General features: G+C 37.2%; 1 protein-coding gene across 4 annotated transcripts in view; it reads left to right on the top strand.

Moving 5' to 3' along the window:
- Positions 1-25,107, top strand: part of TET1 (tet methylcytosine dioxygenase 1) — a 132,155-nt gene extending 107,048 nt beyond the window's left edge. For 2 of the 4 annotated variants that reach the window (XM_007121056.2, XM_055081283.1), the window contains 6 exons: positions 4,248-4,459; positions 9,395-9,545; positions 14,018-14,107; positions 15,419-15,556; positions 17,754-18,102; positions 23,574-24,753. In XM_007121056.2, coding sequence (XP_007121118.1) covers positions 4,248-4,459; positions 9,395-9,545; positions 14,018-14,107; positions 15,419-15,556; positions 17,754-18,102; positions 23,574-24,586 — 1,953 coding nt within the window. In that variant the 3' untranslated portion in view covers positions 24,587-24,753. Of the gene's footprint in view, positions 1-4,247; positions 4,460-9,394; positions 9,546-9,885; positions 9,973-14,017; positions 14,108-15,418; positions 15,557-17,753; positions 18,103-23,573 lie in introns of all 4 variants that reach the window. The other 2 variants (XM_024132182.2, XM_007121055.2) reach the window with 2 other exon arrangements.
- The last annotated feature ends 1,484 nt before the right edge of the window (positions 25,108-26,591 follow it).

Raw genomic sequence — 26,591 nt, forward strand, 5'->3', positions numbered from 1 at the left:
AGTGGTGTTATCTTTAGGAAATATAAGAATACATTTCTGTTTGTTATATACCTAGAAGTGGAATTGCTGAGTGGGCGGGATATGCATATGTGCAGCTTTGGTTGATACTAACACATAGTTTTCCAAAGTAGTTATCTTTTTTTTACATTCCCATATGAGTAATGTACCAGTGTTCCAGTTGCTCTACATTCTTATCAACACTTGACATTTTCTATCTTTTTCATTTTAGACAATCTCCTGGGTCTGTAGTGCTTTTTTTTTTTTTTTTTTTTTTTTTTTTTTTTTTTTTTTGCGGTACGCGGGCCTCTCACCGTTGTGGCCTCTCCCATTGCGGAGCACAGGCTCTGGACGCGCAGGCTCAGCGGCCATGGCTCACGGGCCCAGCCGCTCCATGGCATGTGGGATCTTCCCGGACCGGGGCACGAACCCGTGTCCCCTCCATCGGCAGGCGGAATCTCAACCACTGCGCCACCAGGAAAGCCCTGTAGTGCTTTTTTAAAGAAGACTTTCCTCTCTTTTTTATTGTGGTAAAATAACACATAATGTAAAATTTACCATCTTAACCATTTTTAAGTGTACAGTTCAGTAGTATTATGTATTTTCACATTGTTGTGAAACAGATCTCCAGAACACTTTCATGTTGCAAATCTGAAACCCTATACCCCTTAAACAACTCCCTATTTTTCTATGACCCTAGCCCCTAACACCATTCTACTTTATGTTTCTATGAATTTGAATATGATTTGTAAGTAAAATCATAATGTGTTTGCCTTTTCATGACGGGCTTATTTCACTTTGCATTATGTCCTCAAGGTTCATCCATTTGCCACATGACAGGATTTCCTTACTTTTTAAGTCTGAATAATATTCCTTTGTGTGATTCAATGAACATGGGTTTGCAAATATCTGTTTCAGACCTTACTTTCAAGTCTTTTGGATATATATTCAGAAGTGGGATTGCTTGGTCATATGGTGGTTCTATTTTTAATTTTTTGAGGAACTTCATGCTGTTTTCCATGGCAGTTACACCATTTTATAACCCCACCCACATATGTAGTGCTTTTAAGTTTTTTTACTTTGCTAGATGACTAATAATGTTGAGCATATTTTCATATGCTCAACATCTGTTTGGATATTGTCTTGTGTTGAGCTTATTTAATGTTTTTTGCCAGTTTTCTACTTTGCTTTTATTAATCATTTGAGGAAGTTCTTTATATATTTTGGGTAAGAATAGTTTGTCGATTATATATATTGCAGCTATGTCTCCTACTGTATTGATTGCCTTTATACTTAATCTTTTGTTAGTTAATGCTTTTGATAAAGAGAAGTTCTTAATTTTAATATATTACAGTTTCTTAACTTTTTCCTTTAGGATTATTAAATTTGGTAATCTATTTTAAAATATTATACCTATTCCAGGTCTTGAAGGTGTTTTCTTCTAAAAACTTAATGATTATCTTTCATAGTTAGATCTACAATATAACTTGTCACTCATGTGAAGTAGGCATCAAGATTCTTTTTTTTTTCCCATATGGATGTCTATCCAGTACCATTTATTGAAAGACTGCTTTTTTGCATTTCACTGCAGTGTCAACTTCGTCATACGTCAGATGACCATATTTATATGGATCTCCTGCACTCTGTTTTGTTCCATTGATCTCCTTATCTGTCATTGCACTAATACTAGAGTATCTTTTGTTTTGTTTTGTTTTTGTTTGTTTTTGTGGTACGCGGGCCTCTCACTGTTGTGGCCTCTCCCGTTGCGGAGCACAGGCTCCGGACGCGCAGGCTCAGCGGCCATGGCTCACGGGCCCAGCCGCTCCGCGGCATGTGGGATCCTCCCAGACCGGGGCGCGAACCCGGTTCCCCCGCATCGGCAGGCGGACGCGCAACCACTGCGCCACCAGGGAAGCCCTAGAGTATCTTAATTACTATAACTTTACAGTAGATCTTGATACCTGGTAAATCACTTTCTCTGTCTTTGTTCCTTGTCACTTCTTGGTCCTTTGCATTTCCATATAAACTTTGCAACAAGTTTGTCAATTCCACCCCCAACCAAAACTAATTCTTGTAGGGTTTTTTATATATGAATTTATTTATTTATTTATTTATGGCTGTGTTGGGTCTTCATTGCGTGGGCTTTCTCTAGTTGCGGTGAGCAGGGGCTACTCTTCGATATGGTGTCCAGGCGTCTCATTGCAGTGGCTTCTCTTGCTGTGGAGCACAGGCTCTAGTCGCGTGGGCTCAGTAGCTGTGGCGCACGGGCTTAGTCGCTCTGTGACATGTGGGATCTTTCCGGACCAGGGATCGATGCCATATCCCCTGCATTGGCAGGTGGTTTCTTAACCACTGCGCCACCAGGGAAGTCCCTCTGGTCGGGTTTTGATTGGAATTGTATCAAATCTAGAAACCAATTTCAGGGAAATTGACGTCAGTAGAATAATTCCTCTTTCATGAAAATGGCATCTCTCTTCATTTATTTAGGTCTTCTTTAATTTCTTTCAATAATATTTTTATAGTTTTCAAAGGTCTTATACAGGTTTCATACTTGTCTTACTTCTTTTAGACTGCTATGAGAAAATATCAGACTGAGTGCTTTATAAACAACAGAAATTTATATCTCACAGTTCTGGGGTTTGGAACTTGAAGATCAGGGTGCCAGCAAGATTGGTGGTCTCTCCTTTCTTTGTGTCTTCACGTGGTAAAAGGGACTGCATAGCTCTGTGGGGTCTCTTTTATAAGAACACTAATCCCACTCATGAGAGCTTCCCCCTCATGACCTAATCACCTCCCAAAGGCCCCACCTATTAATACCATTGTTGGGATTTAGGATTTATTTTATGAATTGGGGGTGGACATAAATATCCATACCATAACAATACTTAAGCAGCTTATTAAACCTATATCTGAATTTAAAGACTCATTATGTTTAATTTTCCATTATTCACTGAAGGAATATGGAAGATCTGGCAAAGGCACAAATACAATGAATACATAGCATTTTAGCATTTCCCACACAAAGACTGGATCACTATAACTTTGTTGGTTTGACAACATGAAGATTATCTGGTGTAATTTTGTTTGATACAGTATATCATTTTGCGTTTGAGCTTATTTGAAAGCAAATGTATTCTTATTTGGCTGTTAAAGGACATATAAATATAGAAAAAAATTTTAATATACGTAATTGTGTTTAGGGGGAAGGTCCTAAAGCCAACTCTACTCAAGGGATGCCTTGGTAGCAATGATTGTTAACCATCTGGAGTGACAGAAGAAAGTGATATTGGGTAACTAACATCTTAAGAAGTTTCATCTCAAGTTTTTATAATATTATAGCAACAAAAATGGAATATTAATTATGCTATTGGGTGCTCCATTCTCGTCACAGGGGTGGGCAGTTTCATCATTTACTGATTATGTACTGATTAATGTGATCAGTCTCGCTGTAAATTTGTGATATATGGAGGGACTTTTAAACCTAGTTGGATGGTTTTACATGATGTCAATATTTTATTGTAATTTTAGAAAATAAACACTAGGATAAACACTAGGACCACTGGGCAGTATTTTAAATACTTAGGAATCCTTTTTTAGCAACTCATGGTTATGATGCAGTGTAAGATAAAAGGATAAATATTCAAAATGAATAGTTGTAATTTACATTCTCCATGTCAGGTTGACCACCTTAATCTTATGATAAGATGGGTCTGATAAATCCTTGTGATAGCATGGAAAAAAATCACAGGAATTGCAGGAGTATTGCTTTATGTATTAGTTATTCTATATGGCAAAACCATTTGCCCAAGAAAAACATCAATAACTTTCCTCAGATGCTAAATACAGCGCTCAGAGTTTATTTTTAATGCTGGGAGTACTAGGTTATTTCTATCTAGCTAGATTTGTCCTGTTGTGGCAATTATGGAAGAGCAGATGAGTTAATTAGGCTCTTTTCCATGGGATCCTCTGTTGTCTGTTTTGCAATACTGTATCAACAGTGAGATAAAACACAGACTGTTTCCGCAGATTTCTGCCTGTTGTTTGTTAGTCAAGTAACCTTGGATACCCTGTGATGAGTTGTATGGAGGCAGCTAGTCTAACACCTGAAGGTCCTATAGGCTTCAACCCTTTAAGAAATAGTAATTTTTTAAAAACTAGAATGTAGTGATGCAGAGCTTTAAAAACAATACCCACTGCATTCGACATTAGGTTTCTTGTTTTCCATAAATGTATGCATTCTGCTTTGGCAGGTTTTAAGAAGAAGCAGCGATGAAGAGAAAGTTCTTTGTCTCGTTCGACAGCGTGCAGGCCATCACTGTCCAACAGCTGTGATGGTGGTGCTCATCATGGTATGGGACGGCATCCCTCTTCCAATGGCTGACAAATTGTACTCGCAGCTTACGGAAAGTCTAAAGTCATACAATGGTCATCCCACAGATCGAAGATGCACTCTCAATGAAAAGTAATCAAATCTGTTTTGTACTGTTTTGCCATTCAGTCTATTATATCATGTTAAATTAACTACCAGCTACATATGTTATATGGGAGAACAGAATTTTAGGTATTGTGCAACTAAAGAGTGAACATTTCTTTAAAGAGAGACTTGGTTTCATAGTGGGTTAAGACCATTTTAGGATATTCTCCTTTAGAATATTCTTTTCTTGCTTCTCTCTTTGGTACCTGATCCTTCTCATCGCTGGAGTCTGGAGGAGAGAGGTTTTTCTATAAAGGAACAGCTCCTCCATAAGGAATTGTACAATTTTGCATTTCCTATAGCACTGTAAGAGAATATCTGTTTTTCTACAGTTTTCCAATGTTGTCAAACTTGAGTTTTTGCCCAATAGGGGATAAATGTCATCAGTTTACGTTGATTTGAGTTTTTCATATTATGAATAAGAGTATTTTTTCATATGGTTAAGAGCATTTGCCATTTGTTTGTTTTTTATTTTTTAAATTTTGTTGAAGTATAATTGAGTTACAGTGTTGTGTTTAATTTCTGCTGTACAGCAAAGTGACTCAGTTATATATATATGTATATATATATACATATTCATTTCCATTTATGGTTTATCACAAGATATTGAATATAGTTCCCTGTGCTATGCAGGAGGACCTTGTTGTTTATCTATCCTACATCATAACAGTTTCTGTCTGCGAATCCCAAACTCCCAGTTCTTCCCTCCCCCACCCCTTGGCAACCACAAGTCTGTTTTCTATATTTGTGAGTCTGTTTTTGTTTTGTAGGTTTATTCATTTGTGTCGTATTTTAGATTCCATATGTAAGTGATATCATATGGTATTTGTCTTTCTCTTTTTGTCTTACTTCACTTAGTATGATAATCTCTAGTTGTATCCATGTTGCTACAAATGGCATTATTTTGTCCTTTTTTATGGTCAGCCATCTGTTAATTATTCTACTCCCTATTTCAAAAGGAGTGTTCATTTTTTCTCTCCCTTTGTCATTTAATTTCTAAATGTTTTGCCACTTTGATATTTCTCTTTTTACTTCTGCTATGTCACCTTTTGCACAAGTTTTCTTTTTAATGTAATTTATTGTATCTATCTTTCCCCTTATTGTGTCTGAATTTTGAGTGGTATTTAAGAACATTTTTCTCTCACATGAGTTATAGAATAATTCACCCATGTTTTCTTTTATTGTTGAAATTGGAAATTTTTAAAACGTAAATCTCTGATGCATTTCAAATTTATGCTGGACAGAAGTGGGAAGAGGAGATCCATTTCTATTCTTTTTTCCATTTATCCCAATACTACTTACTAAAGAGTACTTCTTTTCCCCTTGATTTGAAATACTACCTTATACAAAAACTGTATATAATGGAGTCCTCTTTTTTATATGAATTCTGTATCACTGGTTTTTTCACATACTAGTACCGCATTTTTTAAGTTATAGAGGCATTATATTTTAATATTTGGTAAGGCTAGCGCACTATCCTTGCTCTTTTTCAAGGCTTTCTTTGTTATTTTATGTTTGAGCTTCCAAATGAACTTTATAATCAATTTGTCTAGTTTTAAGATAAATCTAATGGTATTTTTAATGGGATTGCATTAAATTAAATTAGAATAAACTGACATTGTTATGATATTGAATCTTCCAGTCCCATAATATGATTTTTCTTTCCATTTGTTAAAGTTTACTTTTATGTTCTTCAAGAGTGTTTTGTGTAGTTTTCCTCATAAAGTTCTTTCTTTTTTAAAAGAAATGTCATTATACAAATTATAAACAAAATATATATCATTCGCTCTCTAACCTCCACACAAGATTATTTGTGTACTTTCCAGAACATTCCTTTATGTTTAAAATCATTTCATTATATTTTTGTTAATCTTCCTAATCCCAAGTATGAATGCATCATTTATTTTTTGAATTTTTGAATTTTATTTTATTTGTTTTTTATACAGCAGTTTCTTATTACTTATCTATTTTATACATACTAGTTGTATACATCATTTTTAATGTCTCTATTTTGTTATGTAGATTCACAATAATAATAATACCTCTTGTATAGAGAAACAGTTCTAAATGATATACATATAAACTTATTTTTCCCAAGAATTCATAAATAGTTTTATTCTATTTCACTCAATGTAGATCCAGCCTATCGCTTTTTAAAAATTATATATTTACAGAAATGATGCAAGAATATTTCAGTGAACTCTTATATACCCCTTACCTAGATTCCACACATGTTAACGGTTTGTTACATTTACACTTATACACATGGTCACACATACACACAAGCTTACATGTTATTATCATTATTGATTTTCTATACTTTCTTTTGGAATAATTTGTGAACTAGTTGCAAACTTTATGACTTTTCCCCCTAAATAATACATCAGAGGGTGTTTTCTAAGAATGAGGACATTCTCTTACTTAACACCAGTACAATTATCAAAACCAGGAAGTTTCACTTAGATAAAATGCTATTCTCTAATTCAAATATCATCTATTCTCCAGTGATACTTCATACTAATTTTCCCCAACCCATGATTTGATGGATTGAGTTGTTTTCCTTTTGGGTCTCTTAATCCTTTTATCTCAGTCTTTTTTTGTGTTTCATGGCATTTCCTTTTTGAAAAGGACAGGCTAATTTTGTAGACTGTTGCTCAGTTTTGGATTGTAGGATTGTTTCTTCCTGATTTAATTCAATTCAGGAATTATTGGCAGGCCATAATATTAGGAGCTATTTTAAGTCTATTTGGTGATGTTGACTGTTTAATAGAAACTTTTAGGTCTCACAGTTAAGAGTTAAACGACATTTTTCTACTTGTTTGGCAACTTCTTTGTAATTCTGCAATTTCAAATTTACCTTCTTTGATCCTATTTATATCCTGTTTTTCTTCCTTTTCAAGTTATTGTAATCTTTTGCCCCTTTAAAAGCATATATTCCATCTTAGTGGAAGTTAGAATATTAGAACTATTCCTCCTTCCTTTTTTTCCTTCATGGTGTCTTAAATGATCCTTTTTATATTCAAATATATCAGGCATTTTCCTGACTTTCACAACTAAAAATACTTAAATAGTTTTTTTTTTTTTAAGATTTTATTTATTTTTGGCTGTGTCGTGTATTAGTTGCAGCACGCGGGATCTGTCGTTGTGCCGCGCGGGCTCTTCCTTGTGGTTCTCGGGCTTCTCTCTAGTTGTGGCGTGCGGATCTTCTCCTCTGTAGTTGTGGTGCGCAGGTTCCAGAGCACGTGGGCTCTGTAGTTTGTGGCACGCCGTCCCCAGTTGAGGTGCGTGAGCTCAGTAGTTGTGGCACTCGGGCTTAGCTGCCCCGCAGCATGTGGGATCTTAGTTCCCCAACCAGGGATCAAACCCACATCCCCTGCATTGTAAGGCAGATTCTTTACCACTGGACCACCAGGGGAGTCCAAAAATACTTAACAGTTTTGATCTCTAAATTTCTGTATTCTTTTTTTTTTTTTTTTTTTTTTTTTTTTTTTTTTTTTTTTTGTGGGATGCGGGCCTTCCTCTGCCGTGGCCTCTCCCGTTGCAATTTCTGTATTCTTTTTTTTTTTTTTTTTTTTTTTTTTTTTTTTTTTTTTTTTGTGGTATGCGGGCCTTCCTCTGCTGTGGCCTCTCCCGTTGCGGAGCACAGGCTCCGGACGCGCAGGCTCATTGGCCATGGCTCACGGGCCCAGCCGCTCCGCGCTCCAGACCGGGGCGCGAACCCGGTTCCCCTGCATCAGCAGGCGGACGCGCAACCACTGCGCCACCAGGGAAGCCCTCTGTATTCTTTTTACTCACTGTTTTGTAAAAATGTGTTTTTTTAATGGTACTTTTTTTATTTAAGTAATTTTATTTTATTTATTTATTTATTTTTGTCTGCACTGGGTCTTCGTTGCTGCGTGCAGGCTTTCTCTAGTTGTGCCGAGCAGGGGCTACTTTTCATTGCAGTGCACGGGCTTCTCATTGCGGTGGCTTCTCTTGTTGTGGAGCACGGGCTCTAGGCTCGCGGGCTTCAGTAGTTGTGGCATGTGGGCTCAGTACTTGTGGCTCACGGCCTCTAGAGTGCAGGCTCAGTAGTTGTGGCGCACAGGCTTAGCTGCTTCGCGGCACGTGGGATCTTCCCGGATTGGGGATTGAACCCGTATCCCCTGCATTGGCAGGTGGATTCTTAACCAGTGCGCCACCAGGGAAGTCCCCGTTTGTATTTTTAAGTCATATAAGTACTAATTCCATACTATTAGAAGTTTCAAGCATTATGCAAATAGGAACCACAAGGGTGTACATTCCTTCTTTGGTTTCACATCTTTGTATGTATGTTCTTATCATTGCCATCCTTAGTATAGAGTCGTTTGGGGGTTTCAGAAATGCCCCCAAAGTTATAAAATTACTCAGTCACTGAACGAAATGAGCTTCCTCCTCTATTTATTCTCATGACATTTATAAAGGCGTTCTTTAAAATTGACAAAGTGATTTCACATACAACACATATTATCCTTAATCAGTCCTCACAGGAGTATATCAATGTCATTTTACAAAGGAAGGATGAAATCCAAAGAGATGATGAGATGCTTTAATTTTCACTTCTGACAGGAAACCAATCTAGGATTAAAATCCAGGCCCTTTATTTCCCTTCCTTGGACATCTCCAAATCAAACAAGTTATGGATATATCAGATCTGTATAGTTTGTTGCCTTTTATTTGGATTTACAATCTTGAACAAATATTTCAATTGAAGATTTAGTTATATTCAAGTACAGTTAGCCTTGTGTTGTTAACATAACACTACTTTAAATAAGTAATAAAATAGATGTGTTAAAATCATTTCATTATCCATCTATACTTCTATAGTTATATGAACCTGAAATGTTCTATTTGAGGTGTTGTCCTACTTTATCAGTTCATTCCCTTGCAATTACCATCTTACAGTCGTACCTGTACATGTCAAGGAATTGATCCAGAGACTTGCGGAGCTTCCTTCTCTTTTGGCTGTTCTTGGAGTATGTATTTCAATGGCTGCAAATTTGGTAGAAGCCCAAGTCCTAGAAGATTTAGAATTGATCCAAGTTCTCCCTTACACGTAAGTGTCCTTTTTACTTATGAATTGCACAATGAATATATAAGTACATTCCTTTAAAAAAAATTTTTAATCTTAAAAAAATATTAACAAGTAGTGACAAAATAGTAACTATATGTATATATATATATATGAACATAGTTTAAAATTCTAAATAATGTAGGTAAAGTCTTTAACTATCAACCCAAATTCCAATTGTCCCTGGCTCCCTCCTTCTTCTCCCCTAACCCCAAAGAGAATCACTGTTAAAAAAAATCTAGAATTTTATACCCAGCCAAAGTAGGAAGAATAAATAAAGCTATTTGCCAACATTTCAAAGACTCAGTAAGTTTACTACCCACAGCACTACTATGAAAGAATTACTAAAGGACGTAATCCAGAAAGAAGATATATGAAACCGGAACCAATCTGTCCGGAACACGAGGCCATGGTGAGCAAAGAAATTAGTCAACCTTACTGTTAAGTTTAAATAAGTTGAGTACTTACATTTTTTAATTGAAATGACAATAAGTATAATTCAATACTCTTATCAAATCAGGGGTGGGTAGGTAGTGGGAGGGGGTGGGGCACCTATATAAACTAAGTGTGGTAATGTTTTATGCTTTGTTTGGAGTTGGGAGGATTTAGATACTGATTAACTCCAAGATCAGTGTTTTTCAAACTTTGTGCTGTGACCACGAGTAAAAAACATTTTATATTATGAACAACTATACAGACATATATATATTCAAGTAAATAAATAAAACTATCACAAAACAATACTTCACCTTATTATATGTAACAAAGATAATATCTAGATATTAAAAAGTTAATATATCCTATATAGTTATTGCTGAGGATCACTATGATTCAGTAAAATATTTTTTATGAAATTTCATTTCTCTTTTAAATGCTAGTTTTGACCTACTAAACTGATTTCATGGCCCACTAAAGAGTCATGACCCACAGCTTGGAAAACACTGCTCTAGATATTGTCAGAAAAACATATTTGAGAAGTGTATGTTTAAAAATTTTTTAGATGAATACGAATAGAATTTATAACGTTTGAACTAGTGGTGGAAAAAAATCCATTCATCAGTCCGCAAAGTTAGTTTAAAAAATCATTAGGAGCTTCCCTGATGGCGCAGTAGTTAAGAATCCGCCTGCCAATTCAGGGTTCGAGCCCTGGTCCGGGAAGATCCCACATGCCGCGGGGCAACTAAGCCCATGAGCCACAACTACTGAGCCTGTGCTCTAGAGCCCACGAGCCACAACTACTGAGACCGCGCGCCACAACTACTAAAGCCTGCGCGCCTAGAGCGCGTGCTCTGCACAAAAGAAGCCACCGCAGTGAGAAGCCTGCGCACCACAACTAAGAGTAGCCCCCACTTGCCGCAACTAGAGAAAGCCCGCGCGCAGCAAGGAAGTCCCGATGCAGCCAATACATACATACAAACATACATACATAAAAAAATTATTTTAAAAAATCATTAGGATACAGGATAAATAGGAATAGATAAAACAGCAAGAGTTAATCTAATTATATCTGTAATACAAGGAATATAACATACAAGGAAAGCTCAGAATAAATAAATAATCCCTTTAAAGAGGCAGTCAAAATTATTTGGTTTTTCTAGAGTTCCCATTTACTGTAATAAAAAAAGGAAATGACTCTAGACAGAGAACTATCTTTTGCAGATAAAGTACCTTAGAAGAAATCTAACAAGAAGTTTATCAGAACTTTAGGGAGAAAACTATAAAAATTACTAAAAGGACATATAAAATACCTGATAATGAGAAGGTACCATGTTCAAAGGTCAGAACACTTGATAATGAGATGCGAATTCTCCCTTAAAATTAACCAGTTTTTTTTTCCAAATAAGTATCTGATAAAGCTGTTAGTATACAAATATATTATTTATATTGACATGACTGTTAAATTTTTATTCTATAACAAATAACTCTGTTATATACTGAATGTAAGATCAGTTTTTGCTTATGGTTATTATTAACAATGAGTAATGTTTATGTAGTGTTTATAATACAGGAAGAAGCATTCCTCTTTCCAGGAACTGACAAAAGGCCAGTGAAGCACAGCAGGCAAGGGAAAGTGAGGTGCATAAAGCGACCTTGTAAACCATGTCAAGAATTGTGGAAGGGGCTTCCCTGGTGACACAGTGGTTGAGAGTCCGCCTGCCGATGCAGGGGACACGGGTTCATGCCCCGGTCCGGGAAGATCCCACATGCCGCGGAGCGGCTGGGCCTGTGAGCCCTGGCCGCTGAGCCTGCGCGTCCGGAGCCTGTGCTCCGCAATGGGAGAGGCCACAACAGTGAGACGCCCGCGTACCGCAAAAAAAAAAAAAAAAAAAAGCATTGTGGAAGATCATTGAAGACTTTTAAGGCAGAGAGTGATATAATTAAACTTTTCTTTTTAAAAAGGGATCTCTGGCTGCTCTGTGGATTGGAGTTGGCCAAAAGTTGGTATAGCAAGATGGGCTAGCTAATGAGAACAGTCCAGGGAAGGAATAGTAGTGACTTAGAATATGGCTGTGACAGAAGAAATGATAAGCAGTGGTTGTTCTGGAAAGATTTTTTTTTTTTTAATTAGGTACTATTCCTTGACATAGGATATGCTGAAACAGGACCAGGTTTATAGAAGGCATATTATTAATTCAGTTTGGATGCATTGGCTTGGAGATTCCTAAGAGAAATCCAAGTGAGGCTGTCAGGTCATTAATAAGAACCTGAAGCTCCAGGTGTGGTCTGTGGTCCAGGTGGTAATTGTAGGCATTGATGTGGAGAAGATGGTCCTAGAGATGAAGTACAGGGTGAGAAGGGCAGAGAGAGGGAGGTGTGAGCCCCATTAGATAAAGATCTGATAAGAAATCTCTACCCGACATACTCATTCATTCTAATGAAACCATTAGTAAGTCAGGATTTTTACAATATGAATAAAGAACCTACATTCAAAAATGATACTAATAATCATCTATTTAAGTTCCATTTAATTAGCTTCTATTTGCCTACTTTATTTCATTTCCACATAATAAATGAGATATTCCATAAGATGACAAATTGCCCAGTCTAACTTGTGACACTGAATGATTCTTAATATTCTATTAGCAGTAAAACACAATTACCCCACCCAATATTTCAAGTGTTATAAAATATAATAAAGTCTTTTTAATAGGCATTTAAATAATAATTCCTAAGTTTTCCTCAAATTTATAATTAATGTGTGAGCATAGCTAGGAAGTGTTTTTAAAGTAGGGATCTGACCTCCCTGACTATATTTATTAAGCTACACTGAGTAACATACACATACTTAGATAGATGAATGGAACAGCAATTTAGATATAGACCCTATATACATGAATATCCTTTTCAATGAAAGCACCAACATAAATGAGTAGGAAACCAAAAGGTTTATCAATGATGCTTTGCAGTTGCCAAGACTGAGACTTGTTTAAAAGAACTCAAGAATTAACTTCCTATGTCTACATTGGCTTTGGTTTCTATAATAGTCTGCTTCATACCAGAGGTGAACTGGTCCACACGAAGGCTTCCTTCCTGAGTTCTAGGCATCCACCAAATCTCAAATGAGGCAGAAGCCTTCAAACCTTCTTAAGTCCTTCATTCATCCTTGCTGTCAGTTCTCCATCACTTGTCTTCCTTAGATGTGATTGATCATTTATCAAGTCTCTGACTTGATTTAGGATATAATCATCTCTGAAAAACTACCACAATGGTTTTCCAACTATTGTTGCCAAAGGCTCCTTTCTCTCCTTCAAACCTCATGCTGTCATCAGTGACATTTTTAATATTCTTGTCATGACGGTTTTCCTTTGAAAAAATCTTACATGTTTCTACTGTCATTAGAATCTAGAATCTTGAAATGGTATTAAGGCTTCTCCACAGTTCTATCAAATCTTCCTCAATTTATAGCCATTCCTGTGTAGAAGAGAAAACACTGGTTTTAGACAGCCCATTGCCTACTTATTATGTTTGAAGCTCTTAACACAGGATCTGATAACACAGTATGTGCCTTATGTGTGTTGCTCTCCCATCTCTGTTACAGAAACTTGTTTCACTGTCAGAATTCTTCCAAGTCTCCACTTGTTAGCAGGAAAATTGTCTTGATTTCCTTCAAGTGCCCTGTACTATTGAATAAATATGAAATATGGTTCTTGTTTTTAACAACATGAGCAGTTTTGCAACTTACCTCTAACACCAGTTAGATTTCTCATTAGCTGATAACATAGACTTTTAATTTCAAAAGACTAAATTCAAGCATAACAATGACTAATAGTTTAGATTTTATGAAAACAATCCATGTCATTTTCTATGGTAGCTCTTTTATCTGGGTAAGTATGAACCGTGCATCAGCCACACATCAGCAATGATGTATAATCCATTTTCATATGTTATATAATAAACTCATCACTCATCTTATATGTTATTATGAAACAACTTTTATGGACTGTCTCTTCCTATAGGAAAAAAACCTTGAAGATAATTTACAGAGTTTGGCTACAGAATTAGCTCCAATTTATAAGCAGTATGCTCCAGTTGCTTACCAAAACCAGGTATGTTTTGGTTCCTTATACAGTACTCTTAAACGTGGTTGAAATTTATATCTAAACAGTGTCATTGTTAATAGAAAATTTTTTCAAATCTGAACTTAATGTAGATCTTTTATCAGACAGCTTAAAAAATTGTCTAGTGTTTTTAAAAAAGTCTATTATGGCAATTGAATTAAATCTCCAGAGTGACAAAGTTATGATTGTTTCTAGGAATAAAACTTATAAAAGCAGAAGTCCATCATTAAGAAAGTAATTGGGAAGTGGTGGAGATGGGGAGATGTTAGTCAAGGGTTACAAACTCTCACCTATAAGATAAATACAACCTGGGGATCTGGTGCACAACTTGGTGGCTATAATTAACAATACTGTATTATATACTTAAATGTTTTAAAGACATCCTAAATGTTACTTCTACACACCAAATAATCGTAATTATGTGAACAGATTGCAGTGTTCACTAACCTTATTGTGGTAATCATTTTGTAATACATACATGTATCTAATCATCACATTGTACACCTAAATCTTACATATGTTGTATGTCAGGAATACCTCAATAAAACTGAGTTGGGGGAACACATTGTTTTAAAAAAGAAAATGAAAAGACAACCACAGATTGGGAGAAAATAATTGCAAATCATATATCAGAGAAAGGAGAAAATAAGTGTGTAAAATACCTAATTTTAAACATAATCAGGGAATTCCCTGGCACTCCAGTGGTTAGGACTCTGCGCTTTCACTGCCGAGGGCCTTGGTTCAGTCCCTGGTTGGTGAGCTAAGATTCTGCAAGCAGAGTGGCGCAACCAAAAACAGAAACATAACCAGAAGTCTATATTTTAAAAATATTTAATAAAAATTAAAATATTTATTTGTATTATGAATAACAAGCTCTCTGTTAAATTCCAACCTTTCATTTAAAAAGTTATTAATTTACTTTCTATACTGGTTCATGAATATATATATACATCTACTTTTTATAGACATTGAAAACTGGATACATGATCAAAGCACTGTATTATTCTTTCTTCCTAATGAAATATTTCAGGCTACTGTTCTTGTTTATCCACCACCACCAGGTATTAATGCCCTCACCTTGCCTTCAGTGATTGCCATTTTAATCCATGTAGTCTCAAATTGTTTACCCTGAATATTACTAAACTAGACAATCCCTAAAATAATATACTGTAGTGTCAGATATCTCTGAAATTATAAAGTGTAAGTAACTCATAAACTTTATCAGAAAGTGAGTTTTACTCTTTATTGAAGGTGATTCTTTCTATCTCTTAAAACCATGGGTCATACATTATTTTTCAGGTGGCGCTTGAACACGTTGCTCAAGAATGTCGGCTTGGCAAGAAAGAAGGTCGTCCTTTCTCTGGGGTCACTGCTTGCCTAGACTTCTGTGCCCACCCCCACAGGGACATTCACAACATGAATAATGGGAGCACGGTGGTATGTACCTGGGTGGCTTTTGATTCTAAAGGCTCCATCACTGTACGCTCAAGCTGAGGTCCTTAAGGATGATTATTGTGACAAATCCTATTTTATGTCTGTTCCACATAGTATATATCGATAGTGCTCCCCAAAAGTTACAGAACCAGCCTGGAATACTTTGTTGAAAGTTTTGAATTATACATTTAATTGTAGTAGGTTTGTTGGGATGTAGAACTACATGATTATTCAAAGCAACCATTCTGTGCTATCACACTGGTAGGTAAGAAGTTAAGCAACTCAATGTTTCTTGCCATCTGTACTTCAGGTTTTTTTTTTTTTTTTTTTTTTTTTTTTTTTTTTTTTTGTGGTATGCGGGCCTCCCTCCGCCGTGGCCTCTCCCGTTGCGGAGCACAGGCTCCGGACGCGCAGGCCCAGCGGCCATGGCCCACGGGCCCAGCCGCTCCGCGGCACGTGGGATCCTCCCAGACCGGAGCGCGAACCCGGGTCCCCTGCATCGGCAGGCGGACGCGCAACCACTGCGCCACCAGGGAAGCCCTGTACTTCAGGTTTTTTGTGAGGGAACCGTGCCAAATTTACCATCCTTTTTATTAATATTGGTTCTTAGTGCTAGTATGTAGAGATATTTAGAAGAAATATTTGCACATATATGTGCATACTATGTTTATAGCCATGAAAAGAATCACATGCCCATAGCACAAAGTCAATCAAGATAATCTTAAATTAAGGAGAAGACCTCAGGAAAAATCATGGAATAGTCCTTTCATAAGGGAAATGAGTTTGCTTCAAGTAGTTATCTTCTTACCTGGTAAAACAGATTAATAGAGGGTGATTGCCTCTATTTCTGCACTACACCATTTTGGCCTCTTAGAAGACATAGCTATGATTATTACTTTTTTTTTTTTTTTTTTTTTTTTTTTTTGCGGTACGCGGGCCTCTCACTATTGTGGCCTCTCCCGTTGCGGAGCACAGGCTCCGGACGTGCAGGCTCAGCAGCCATGGCTCACGGGCCCAGCCGCTCCACGGCATGTGGGATCTTCCCGGACCGGGGCACGAACCCGTGTCCCCTGCATTGGCAGGCGGACTCTCAACCACTGCGCCACCAGGGAAGCCCTGATTATTACATTTTCATTGGAAGTGTACAGTCTGATTCAAAAGGCAGCCTTCCTTCCTTATTTGCTCAGTGAGGTCTATCAGTAACAGATTAAGGAGCCAAAACAACTTTTTGCCTGTCACACCTTTTCACTGATGTTGACTATGGTCTCTGAGACCAATGTTATTTCCAAATGCTGAAATTTTATAAATCCATCCAGATGAATCTTAGCCAAAGGTGATTCAACATCATGCTTGGCTAGTACATTTTATGTGAGTTGCTTCATTAGAGAATATTAGTGATCAGGTTGGATTAGGTTCAGAGTCAAACTAAATTTTAGTTCCTCTTCTCATGTTTTTTTCTTTTTAAAAGTTATTTAATTATTTATTTATTTTTGGCTGTGTTGGGTCTTTGTTGCTGCGCGAGGGCTTTCTCTACTTGAGTCACGCGGGGGCTACTTTTCGTTGCGGTGTGCGGGCTTCTCATTGCGGTGGCTTCTCTTGTTGTGGAGCACGGGCTCTAGGCGCACAGGCTTCAGTAGTTGTGGCACGCGGGATCAGTAGTTGTGGCACATGGGCTTAGTTGCTCCGCGGCATGTGGGACCTTCCCGGACCAGGGCTCGAACCCGTGTCCCCTGCATTGGCAGGTGGATACTTAACCACTGTGCCACCAGGGAAGTCCACATTATTTAAATATTAAGGAATAGTGTGATTTATAAGCTAAAGTAATATCTTTTTATTAGTTAAATTTAATATGAAGGTAGTGAACAATTCAGTGACTATTCTTTAACTTAGGCAACGAAATAGATGGAATGTAACAAAGAAGGTGATTTAAAATATTATAAAATGCATAAACATGTATAATATGTACTTACAAAATCAACTCAACATTATACTGGTCTGCTTACAAACAGTTGATACGTTATTCAGATTGAAAAGCATTGAGTGGCTTGATATATAAAATATTTTTCCAAAATGAATGAATATACCAGCAGTAACCAAATGAAAACAGTTCCCTTTCACAATGGCAACAAGAAGAAGGTAGGAATAACTATTATGAATGTGCAGGATCTCTAGTTCCCATTTCATGTTTTCTTCCTATCAGGTCTGCACTTTAACACGAGAAGATAACCGCTCATTTGGTGTTATTCCTCAAGATGAGCAGCTGCATGTACTTCCTCTTTATAAACTTTCAGACACAGATGAGTTTGGCTCAAGGGACGGAATGGAAGCCAAGATCAAATCTGGGGCCATCATGGTCCTCGCACCCCACCGCAGAAAAAGAACACGATTTACTCAGCCAGTTCCTCGTTCTGGGAAGAAGAGAGCAGCAATGATGACAGAGGTTCTCGCACATAAGATAAGGGCTGTGGAAAAGAAATTTATTCCTCGAATCAAGCGGAAGAATAATTCAATGACAAACAACAGTAAGGCTTCATCGCTGCCACTTTTAGGTAAGGCTTATTGAGCCTGCTAATTTTCTGTGCACAACTTTCACTGGCAGTTCGGTTTGCACTTGTCTTTGCATCTTATTTTTCTTTTTTATCTTTGCCACTCTCTTAGGAGTGAGGCATTATGAAAAGAAAAACTTTAGATCAGATATCTACCAATCAAGTTAGCTAATTATTTTTATATAGTTTGTTTAGAGTTTAAACTAAGACAATGAATATATTTCTACGTACTTGGCAAAATTAAAAGCCAACAAAAGGGTGACCCATCAGTATTTCTTGGTATTTTTTTCTCTATTTATATTCTTTTTTTTAAAAAAAAAGCAAAAACGAAACATGTTCTTATTGTTTGTTCCCCAGCTATTTTGAAGCAAAGCCCCTTCTCAGCATACATAAAATGACATCGCTTCCCTGAAGTCTTACTTCATCAGCTTTTTTTTTTTTCTTCATCAGCTTTAGCATCAGTTTAAGTAGTCCATTCAACAAATATTACTGGGCACTACTTTGAACTGTTCTAGGTATCGGAAATGTAGCAGTGAATAAGAGGGGACATAGTGCTGTGAAAGAATTCCATTTGAATAGGGTTGTCAAAAAAGGATTCACTGAGAATGAGGCATTTGAGTAAAGTCCTAAAGGAAATGAGGAGCAGCAATGTTTTTATTTGGAGAAATAGCATTCCAGGTAGAAGAAGTGGCAAGTGCAAAGTTCAGGAGACAGGAATTTACCTTGAATACTTGATGTAAGCAAAGAGGCCAGTATGGTTGGAGCACAGTGTGAAATGGGGAGAATTGTAGGATGTGAGATCAGAGAGGTAAGAGGGGCATCTGAGCAATTCATCTTGGGCTTTGTAGATTGCTGTCAAGACTTTGGCCTATATTTGAGTGAGAAATAGAGAAGGGCTATGATCTGACTCAAACCTAACATCCCAGTTACTGGATTGAAACTAGAGTCAAGTGGGATAGAGAATAGAATAGTAGAGTGATCGTAAACAGGCTATCCTGACAACTCAAGAAAGAGATGATGGAGATTGGACCAGAGTGGCTAGTGAGGAGGACAGGAGAAATGTCTGATTCTGGATGTTTTTAAGGTAGAGTCAATGGGATTTCTTTTCTTTTTTTAAAAATTACTGTATTTTATTTATTTATTTTTGGCTGCGTTGGGTCTTCGTTTCTACGCACAGGCTTTCTCTAGTTGCAGGGAGTGGGGGCTACTCTTCGTTGCGGAGAGTGTGCTTCTCACTCTGGTGGCTTCTCGTTGCGGAGCACAGGCTCTAGGCACGTGGGCTTCAGTAGTTGTGGCACGCAGGCTCTACAGCGCAGGCTCAGTAGTTGTGGTACACGGACTTCATTGCTCCGTAGCATGTGGGATCTTCCTGAACCAGGGATCGATGCCATGTCCCCTGCATTGGCAGGTGGATTCTTAACCACTGCGCCACCAGGGAAGTCCTGGGGATTTCTGATAGATTTAAGTCTGGAGTGTGGACCAAAAAAAGTGTCAAGATTTACCCTGATGTATTGGCTGGAAGAAACTGGAAGGATGGTTAAACCACCAACTATCATGAGGAAAGGAGGGAGAAGAACAGATTTGGCAAGATAAAGAGGGAAATCAGAGGCCCACTTTTGGACATGGTAAAAGTTCGAGACACCTGTAGACATTCAAGTCTAGATGTTAGGTAAGCAGTTGAATAAGAGTGTAATTCAGAGAACAGGTTCAGACTGGAGATAAAATTTAAGAGGTCAACTGGATAGAGATGGTGTTTGAAGCCTTGAGTGTGAATGAAATCACAGAGAAGGAGGTGAAAAAGAAATTTGATCGAGGACAAATCCTGGGAATTTTCAATTTGTAGAGGTTTCAGAGATGTGGACGAACCAGCAAGAGAGACTTAGACTGGGAAGGTGTGGTGTGGTAGGGCGTGAAACCACAGAGAGGAGTGAACAGCCCTGTCAAATGCTGCTCCTGTGGCAAGTGAGAGGAAAACTGAGATTTTATCATTACATTTGAAGACGACTGCTAGAGCAGAGTCTGCAGAACAGTGGTGAGAATGAAGGAAGTAGGTTTATAGGGAAATGGGAGAGAAATGGAAGACATGCATGTTGGCTGTAAAGGGGGTCAACTGATGGAGTCAAGGTTATAGAGTTGAGGTTTTTTTCCTTGAATGGAAATTTTAAAAAATGTACAAAGTGAGTGAATTACATAATGAATTCCACTTCCCTCATAGGCTCCTAGTTTAAAAGTTTTTCAATACATAGCCATTCTATGTCATCTATACCATTACTCAGGCCACATGGGTATGAAAATATAAAGATATGACTTGTGCAGTTTTCTGTTGTTTTTTTTTTTTTTTTTTTTTGGTAACAAATTGTAGAAGTCATATCTTACCCAATGAATCATCTTTTATGTGTCACTAAAAGAGAAGGAATCTTTATACCCACAATACCTAAAACAAACAAAAATCAAATAACGCCTTAATACCAATCAGTGTTCAAATTGCTCCACTTGTCTCCTAATTGATTTTTTGTTTTTTACATTTGGTTTGTTTAAATCAGTATCCAAACGAGGTCACACATTATATTTAGTTGATATGTCTCCTATACCTCTTTTTTTTTAATGTAAAGCTTGCTTTTCCTCTTTTCCCTCATTTTTTCATTTTTCATTATAGCAGAAACCATTGTCCATAGAGGCAAATTCAACTTCAATTAAAAAAAAAATTACTACGGCCAGAACAATATCTGTGATTTATATACTCCTATTTCTTCACATCAGGAAGTACATAGTGTTTGGTGTGTCTTTTTGTGATGTTAAGACTAGGTCAGGGGACTTCCTCAGAGGTCCAGTGGTTAAGACTCAGCACTTCCACTGCAAGTGGTGCGGGTTCGATCCCTGGTAGGGGAACTAAGATCCCACATGCCGCATGACACAGCCGAAAGAAAAAAGACTAGGTCAGGTGTTGTTAACCTAATTCACTGATTATGATGTTCCCTAACAGCTTTCTACCTAATGGTTTTAGAAACACTTATGGTCATATTACATATTCTTTATTTCATTAGGAGTTTGTCATTCTTTTTCCACGTTTTTAATCTTCTTTTAAAAAGAAATTGTCCTTGTAATAACTTGTTAATTCTGAGGTATGTGTGATTAAAGAAATCAGAATAAATGCTTAGCTATTTGCCTTTATTCACCAGTGTTAACAATACAAGTTAGTTCCCAAGCATCCTCCAGTGTGATCAGTTGTTTTTCTTTGTTTTTTAAATTTAGTTTCATTTTGAACGTATGTTTTTTTAACATAGTTTATATTTCAATGCATATTAAGAAGGTTTTCTTTTTCACTGTATTTGAAAATGCTTTAAAAATCTTCAAATTCATATGCTTTCATTCAAATTCCTGTCTTGGATCAGTAGAAACACTTCAAGGTGGCTTCTGATTCTTTTGTCATGACCCCGATTGTCTTTGATAACTTCCTTAGTTTCTGTTCTGACAAGATGTTCCAGGTTCCTCTTATGTAATCCTGCCCCATATCTAAAATCAGCCATTCCTCCAAGGAACCTAAAAAAAAAAAAAAAAAAAAAAAAAAAACACTATTAATTTAAACTGACATTCAAACTAAGAATTACAGTGTATTCTTTAACTTCTTTGATTTTGATATTTTTAAGAGAAGTTGTTTGTTTAAGATGAGACAACTGGGCTTCCCTGGTGGCGCAGTGGTTGAGAGTCCGCCTGCGGATGCAGGGGACACAGGTTCGTGCCCTGGTCCGGGAAGATCCCACATGCCGTGGAGCGGCTGGGCCCGTGACCCATGGCCGCTGAGCCTGCGCGTCCGGAGCCTGTGCTCCGCAACGGGAGAGGCCACAACAGTGAGAGGCCCGCATACCGCAAAAAAAAAAAAAAAAAAAAAAAAGATGAGACAACTGACAGTGCAGACATTTATATAACACTGAGAAAGATTCAATAGAGATAGTGAAGAGGCAAGGGACAATTATCATTCCTTTTTGCTTGTAGTTCCACTTTACAGATATTTAATTTAGGTTTATTTTAAGATTCACATATCTGGTTCCATGCTGCTTGTTAACAGCAGTCATAACATTTTCATCTTTCTGTCATTCCCCAATAGCATCTTTATATGCTATTCTTTTATATATATATATATATACCCTATTAGTAGCCAAATGCACAATATTTGGCCTAAAACTTGTTGTCCTTTTGTAATATTACTCATGAAAGCTTTTTTACAGGTTTTTCCAATTCAATAAAAGACTCATCATATTTTAAATCTTTCCTTCCTGTGAGTTGTACTTTGTTGACAACTTAACCTCTATAGTAGTAGATGCAGCCACAGATAGTAGCACAGATTTCTTTTTTTTTTGAGGTACGTGGGCCTCTCACTGTTGTGGCCTCTCCCGTTGTGGAGCACAGGCCTCCGACGCGCAGGCTCAGCTGCCGTGGCACGCAGGACCCTCCCGGACCGGGGCATGAACCCATGTCCCCTGCATCAGCAGGCGGACTCTCCACCACTGCGCCACCAGGGAAGTCTAAGCACAGATTTCTTGATATACCACTCCTTGGGTCCTGTATATAAGTTCTCTTTAGACATGAGAATTACTGTGTCTCCAGGTTATATCATCTGAGGGAAAATTGCAGATCTTCTGAATTAGATAAATGTTTACTATTATATTAATTATTTTAAAACAAGACAACTTTACTTTGTCCTTGGTCCTTAAAATCTACTGCTTTTGCCTTGAAAACATTTTATTAGAACATCAAAACAGGGAGAATGTCCTCAAGAAAAATGTTTCCATTTGATGTTAGGTTTGTGTGGATATGTCAGAGCATATGGCCCACCTTTTGTCCAATGTCATAATAATGATCTACCTACTTTGTGAGAAAGAAACAGAGCTTAAATGCACTTGTTCTGAGGGGTAGGAATAGCTTATTTATGTGACTTTTCTTTGCCTAATAATTAACTTTGCCAGTTATGATGCTTTCATTACTCAGATATCTTTATAAACTGTTAGTTTCTTTAACATTTTTAAAAATGAGATCATGCAATACCTAAAATATCTAAACAGCTGTTTGGGTAGTGAAATATTGCTCTTGGTCACCATATTATCACTTGCACTGTATTCTGATTATGGTTTTAGTATTTACTTCATAGCCAGTTGGGTCATTTCCAATATCTTACCATTTTAGACAATGGATATCCTTCTGGCTAAATTTGTGAACTTATTTATGATTATTTCCAAAGTAAATAATTTTTTAAGAAAAAAATATTGGGTGAAAAAGCATACCTAAACTACCTACAATTTTTAACGTGTGCATATGTCAGGCTTAAAGTAAATAGAACAAAACTGGCCAACATTGCCATCATTAGTGTTTTGTTCTATTATTCTTTGTACTTCTCTTTAAAAATACTGTTTAAAGACAACAGCTACCAAAAGTAGTTTGTATTTATCTTCACATTTGGTGTCCTTTTCTCTGTTTAGGGAATAAAACAGAGACTGTGCAACCTGAAATAAAAAGTGAAACTGAACCCCACCTTATCTTCAAAGGTTCGGACAACACTAAAACCTACTCACCGACCCCATCCATTCCTCACCCAGTGAAAGAGGCACACTTAGCTCCAGGCTTCTCCTGGTCCCCTAAGACTGCTTCGGTCCCAACAGTTCCTTTTAAGAATGATGCATCAGTTTCGTACGGGTTTTCAGAAAGAGGTAGCAATCCCCACTGCACAATGCCTTCTGCAAGACACAGTGGTGCTAATGTAGCTGCTGGGGAGTGTGCTGAAACTGCACAGCCTGGTGAAATGGTTCCTCTTTCCACCTTGTCTACTCCCATGACAGATTCCCTGGCTTATTCTGAGCCTCCCACTGGTCCATCTGAGCAGCTAACTTCTGATCAGCCAAACCAGCAGCCCCCATTCATCCCTTCTCCTCATGAACTTGCTTCTTCTCTGGCGGAAGAAGACGAGCAGCATTCTGAAGCAGATGAGCCTCCATCAGATGACCCCCTATCAGACGACCCCCTGTCACCTGCTGAGGAGAAACTGCCCCACATTGTTGAGTATTGGTCAGACAGTGAGCACATCTTCCTGGATGCCAATGTTGGTGGGGTGGCCATAGCGCCCGCCCACGGCTCTGTTCTGATCGAGTGCGCCAGGCGAGAGCTTCACGCCACAACTCCTGTCGAACACCCCAACCGGAATCACCCTACACGCCTGTCTCTTGTCTTCTACCAGCACAAAAACCTGAATAAGCCCCAACACGGTTTCGAACTAAACAAGATTAAGTTCGAGGCGAAAGAAGCAAAGAATAAGAAAACTAAAGCCTCCGAGCAGAAAGACCAGGCAGCTAACGAGGGTCCTGAACTGTCCACTGAAGTTAATGAATTTAACCAGATTCCTTCCCACAAAGCGTTAACATTAACCCATGACAATGTTGTCACCGTGTCCCCTTATGCTCTCACACATGTTGCGGGGCCCTATAACCATTGGGTCTGAAGGTTTTTCTCCCCTTCTTAATGCCTTTGCGAGTGCAGTGTATTTTTTCAAGGTGCTCTTAAAAGAAAGTCATGTTGTCGTTTACTATATCTTCATCTCACCCATTTGAAGGCTGAGGTAAAAAAAAAAAAAATGGGGGGTGGGTATTTCTTAACTGTGACTATATTTTGACAATTGGTAGAAGGTGCACATTTTAAGCAAAAATAAAAGTTTTATAGTTTTAAATACATAAAGAGATGTTTTGGTTAGGTGTTAACCTTGGTAGAATCACTCAGTTTGGTGCTTTAAATTGTTTACTATGAAACGAGTCATTTTTAGAGGATTTTAACAGGTTCATGTGCTATGATGTAAAATTAAGACACACAGTGTTAACTCTACACAGCTTCTGGTGCTTAACCACATCGACACAAAAATAAGCTGAATTATTATTTCATGGTGCCATTGTTCTAACATCTTCCAATCATTGCTAGGAACTCGGCATATTCCTTTGAAATAAACCAATGAAATGCTTTCTCTCTTAAAATCTCTCTCCTGTATAAAATAATTCATTATTGTTGGTGATGGTTGGAGGCTGTTCATAAATTGTAAATATATATTTTAAAAGCACTTTCTATTTTTAAAAGTAACTTGAAATAGTATAGTATAAGAATCCTATTGTCTGTTGTTTGTGCATATTTGCATACAAGAGAAATCATTTATTCTTGCTGTGTAGAGTTCCATCTTGTTACCTGCAGTATGTATTCTAATCATGTATATGGTTTGTGTTTAAATGAGTCCTTTCTCATTCAAAGATTAGCTACTTATATAAAATAGTTAGGTCATGCAAAAATGGTTAATTCTCTCTAAAATTGGAATTAGGAAGCATATTACCAATATTGATTAACTTTTCTTTGGAACTAAATAAGAATGGTCTCTTCTGATTTATTGAACAACAATGGCCCTAATTTACTTTCACCCCAGCTTTCTCAATATAATCCATGAAAGGTGTTTCCAAAAGGAGATGAGACATAATAGGATTCTGAAGAGTCAAATGCTTCTAAAGTTTCAAGGTGATAAAATACAAAAATTAAGTAGCAAGAACCTTATCCACCCCAAATTGCCTTATTCATTCTGAAAGTCATTCTGCTCCAGAATAAGAATAAATTTCCTGTAGAAATCTTTTGAAAATAAATTCTCTATCATCGTCATCACACCCCCCCACACACACTGTAAACAAACAGTAGGAATGGTATTATAAGCATGGTTTGTCCATTAAGAGCTAATCCAAAGTAGTTCATCTAAGTATATTGTTCTGGGGAAATGTTAACTCATGTTCTTCTAGGTAATGGGAAAATAGGCATTCCATTTACTTTAGTCCCCCCCACATTATTTTTTCCCATTACTTTATTGAGTCATTTTATAGCAAAACAAAAGTAATTGCCCAAATAAAATGTTTAGAACAAGAAGAAATTTCAATGAAATACTTGATTCTGTTAAAATGCAGAGGTGCTATAACATTCAAAGTGTCAGATTCCTTGGGAGTATGGAAAACCTACTGGTGCTTCTCCCTTGGAAATGCCATAGGAAGCCCACAACCGCTAACACTCACAATTCTGGTGCAAAAGCAAAAGTTCCAACAAGCTCTCTAAAGGAAAACTCATTGTAACTTATATTAAAATAATATATGGTGCAAAGTATCAGTTTCAAGCTTTTGACTAAAGGAATATGAAGGGATTGTAAATAACAAAATGTCCATTGATAGACTATCATCTTGTCAAGTAGATTTCTGCTTCTTGAATATGTAAAATAGAGTAATTCATTGACTTGTTTTAGTATTTTGTGTGCCTTAGATTTGTTTTAAAACATGTATATTTTTGTGAGCCTAAGGTTACTTATACATATAAGTATATAAATAAGTGATTGTTTATTGTTTCAGCTGCTTCAATAAGATATTACTAGTATTAGACTATCAGGAATACACCCTTGTGATATTTTGTTTTAGAATTTAGGCCTTAGCTCCCACTAG

Source organism: Physeter macrocephalus, chromosome 20, assembly GCF_002837175.3.
Source record: "Physeter macrocephalus isolate SW-GA chromosome 20, ASM283717v5, whole genome shotgun sequence".
Classification (NCBI taxonomy): domain Eukaryota; kingdom Metazoa; phylum Chordata; class Mammalia; order Artiodactyla; family Physeteridae; genus Physeter; species Physeter macrocephalus.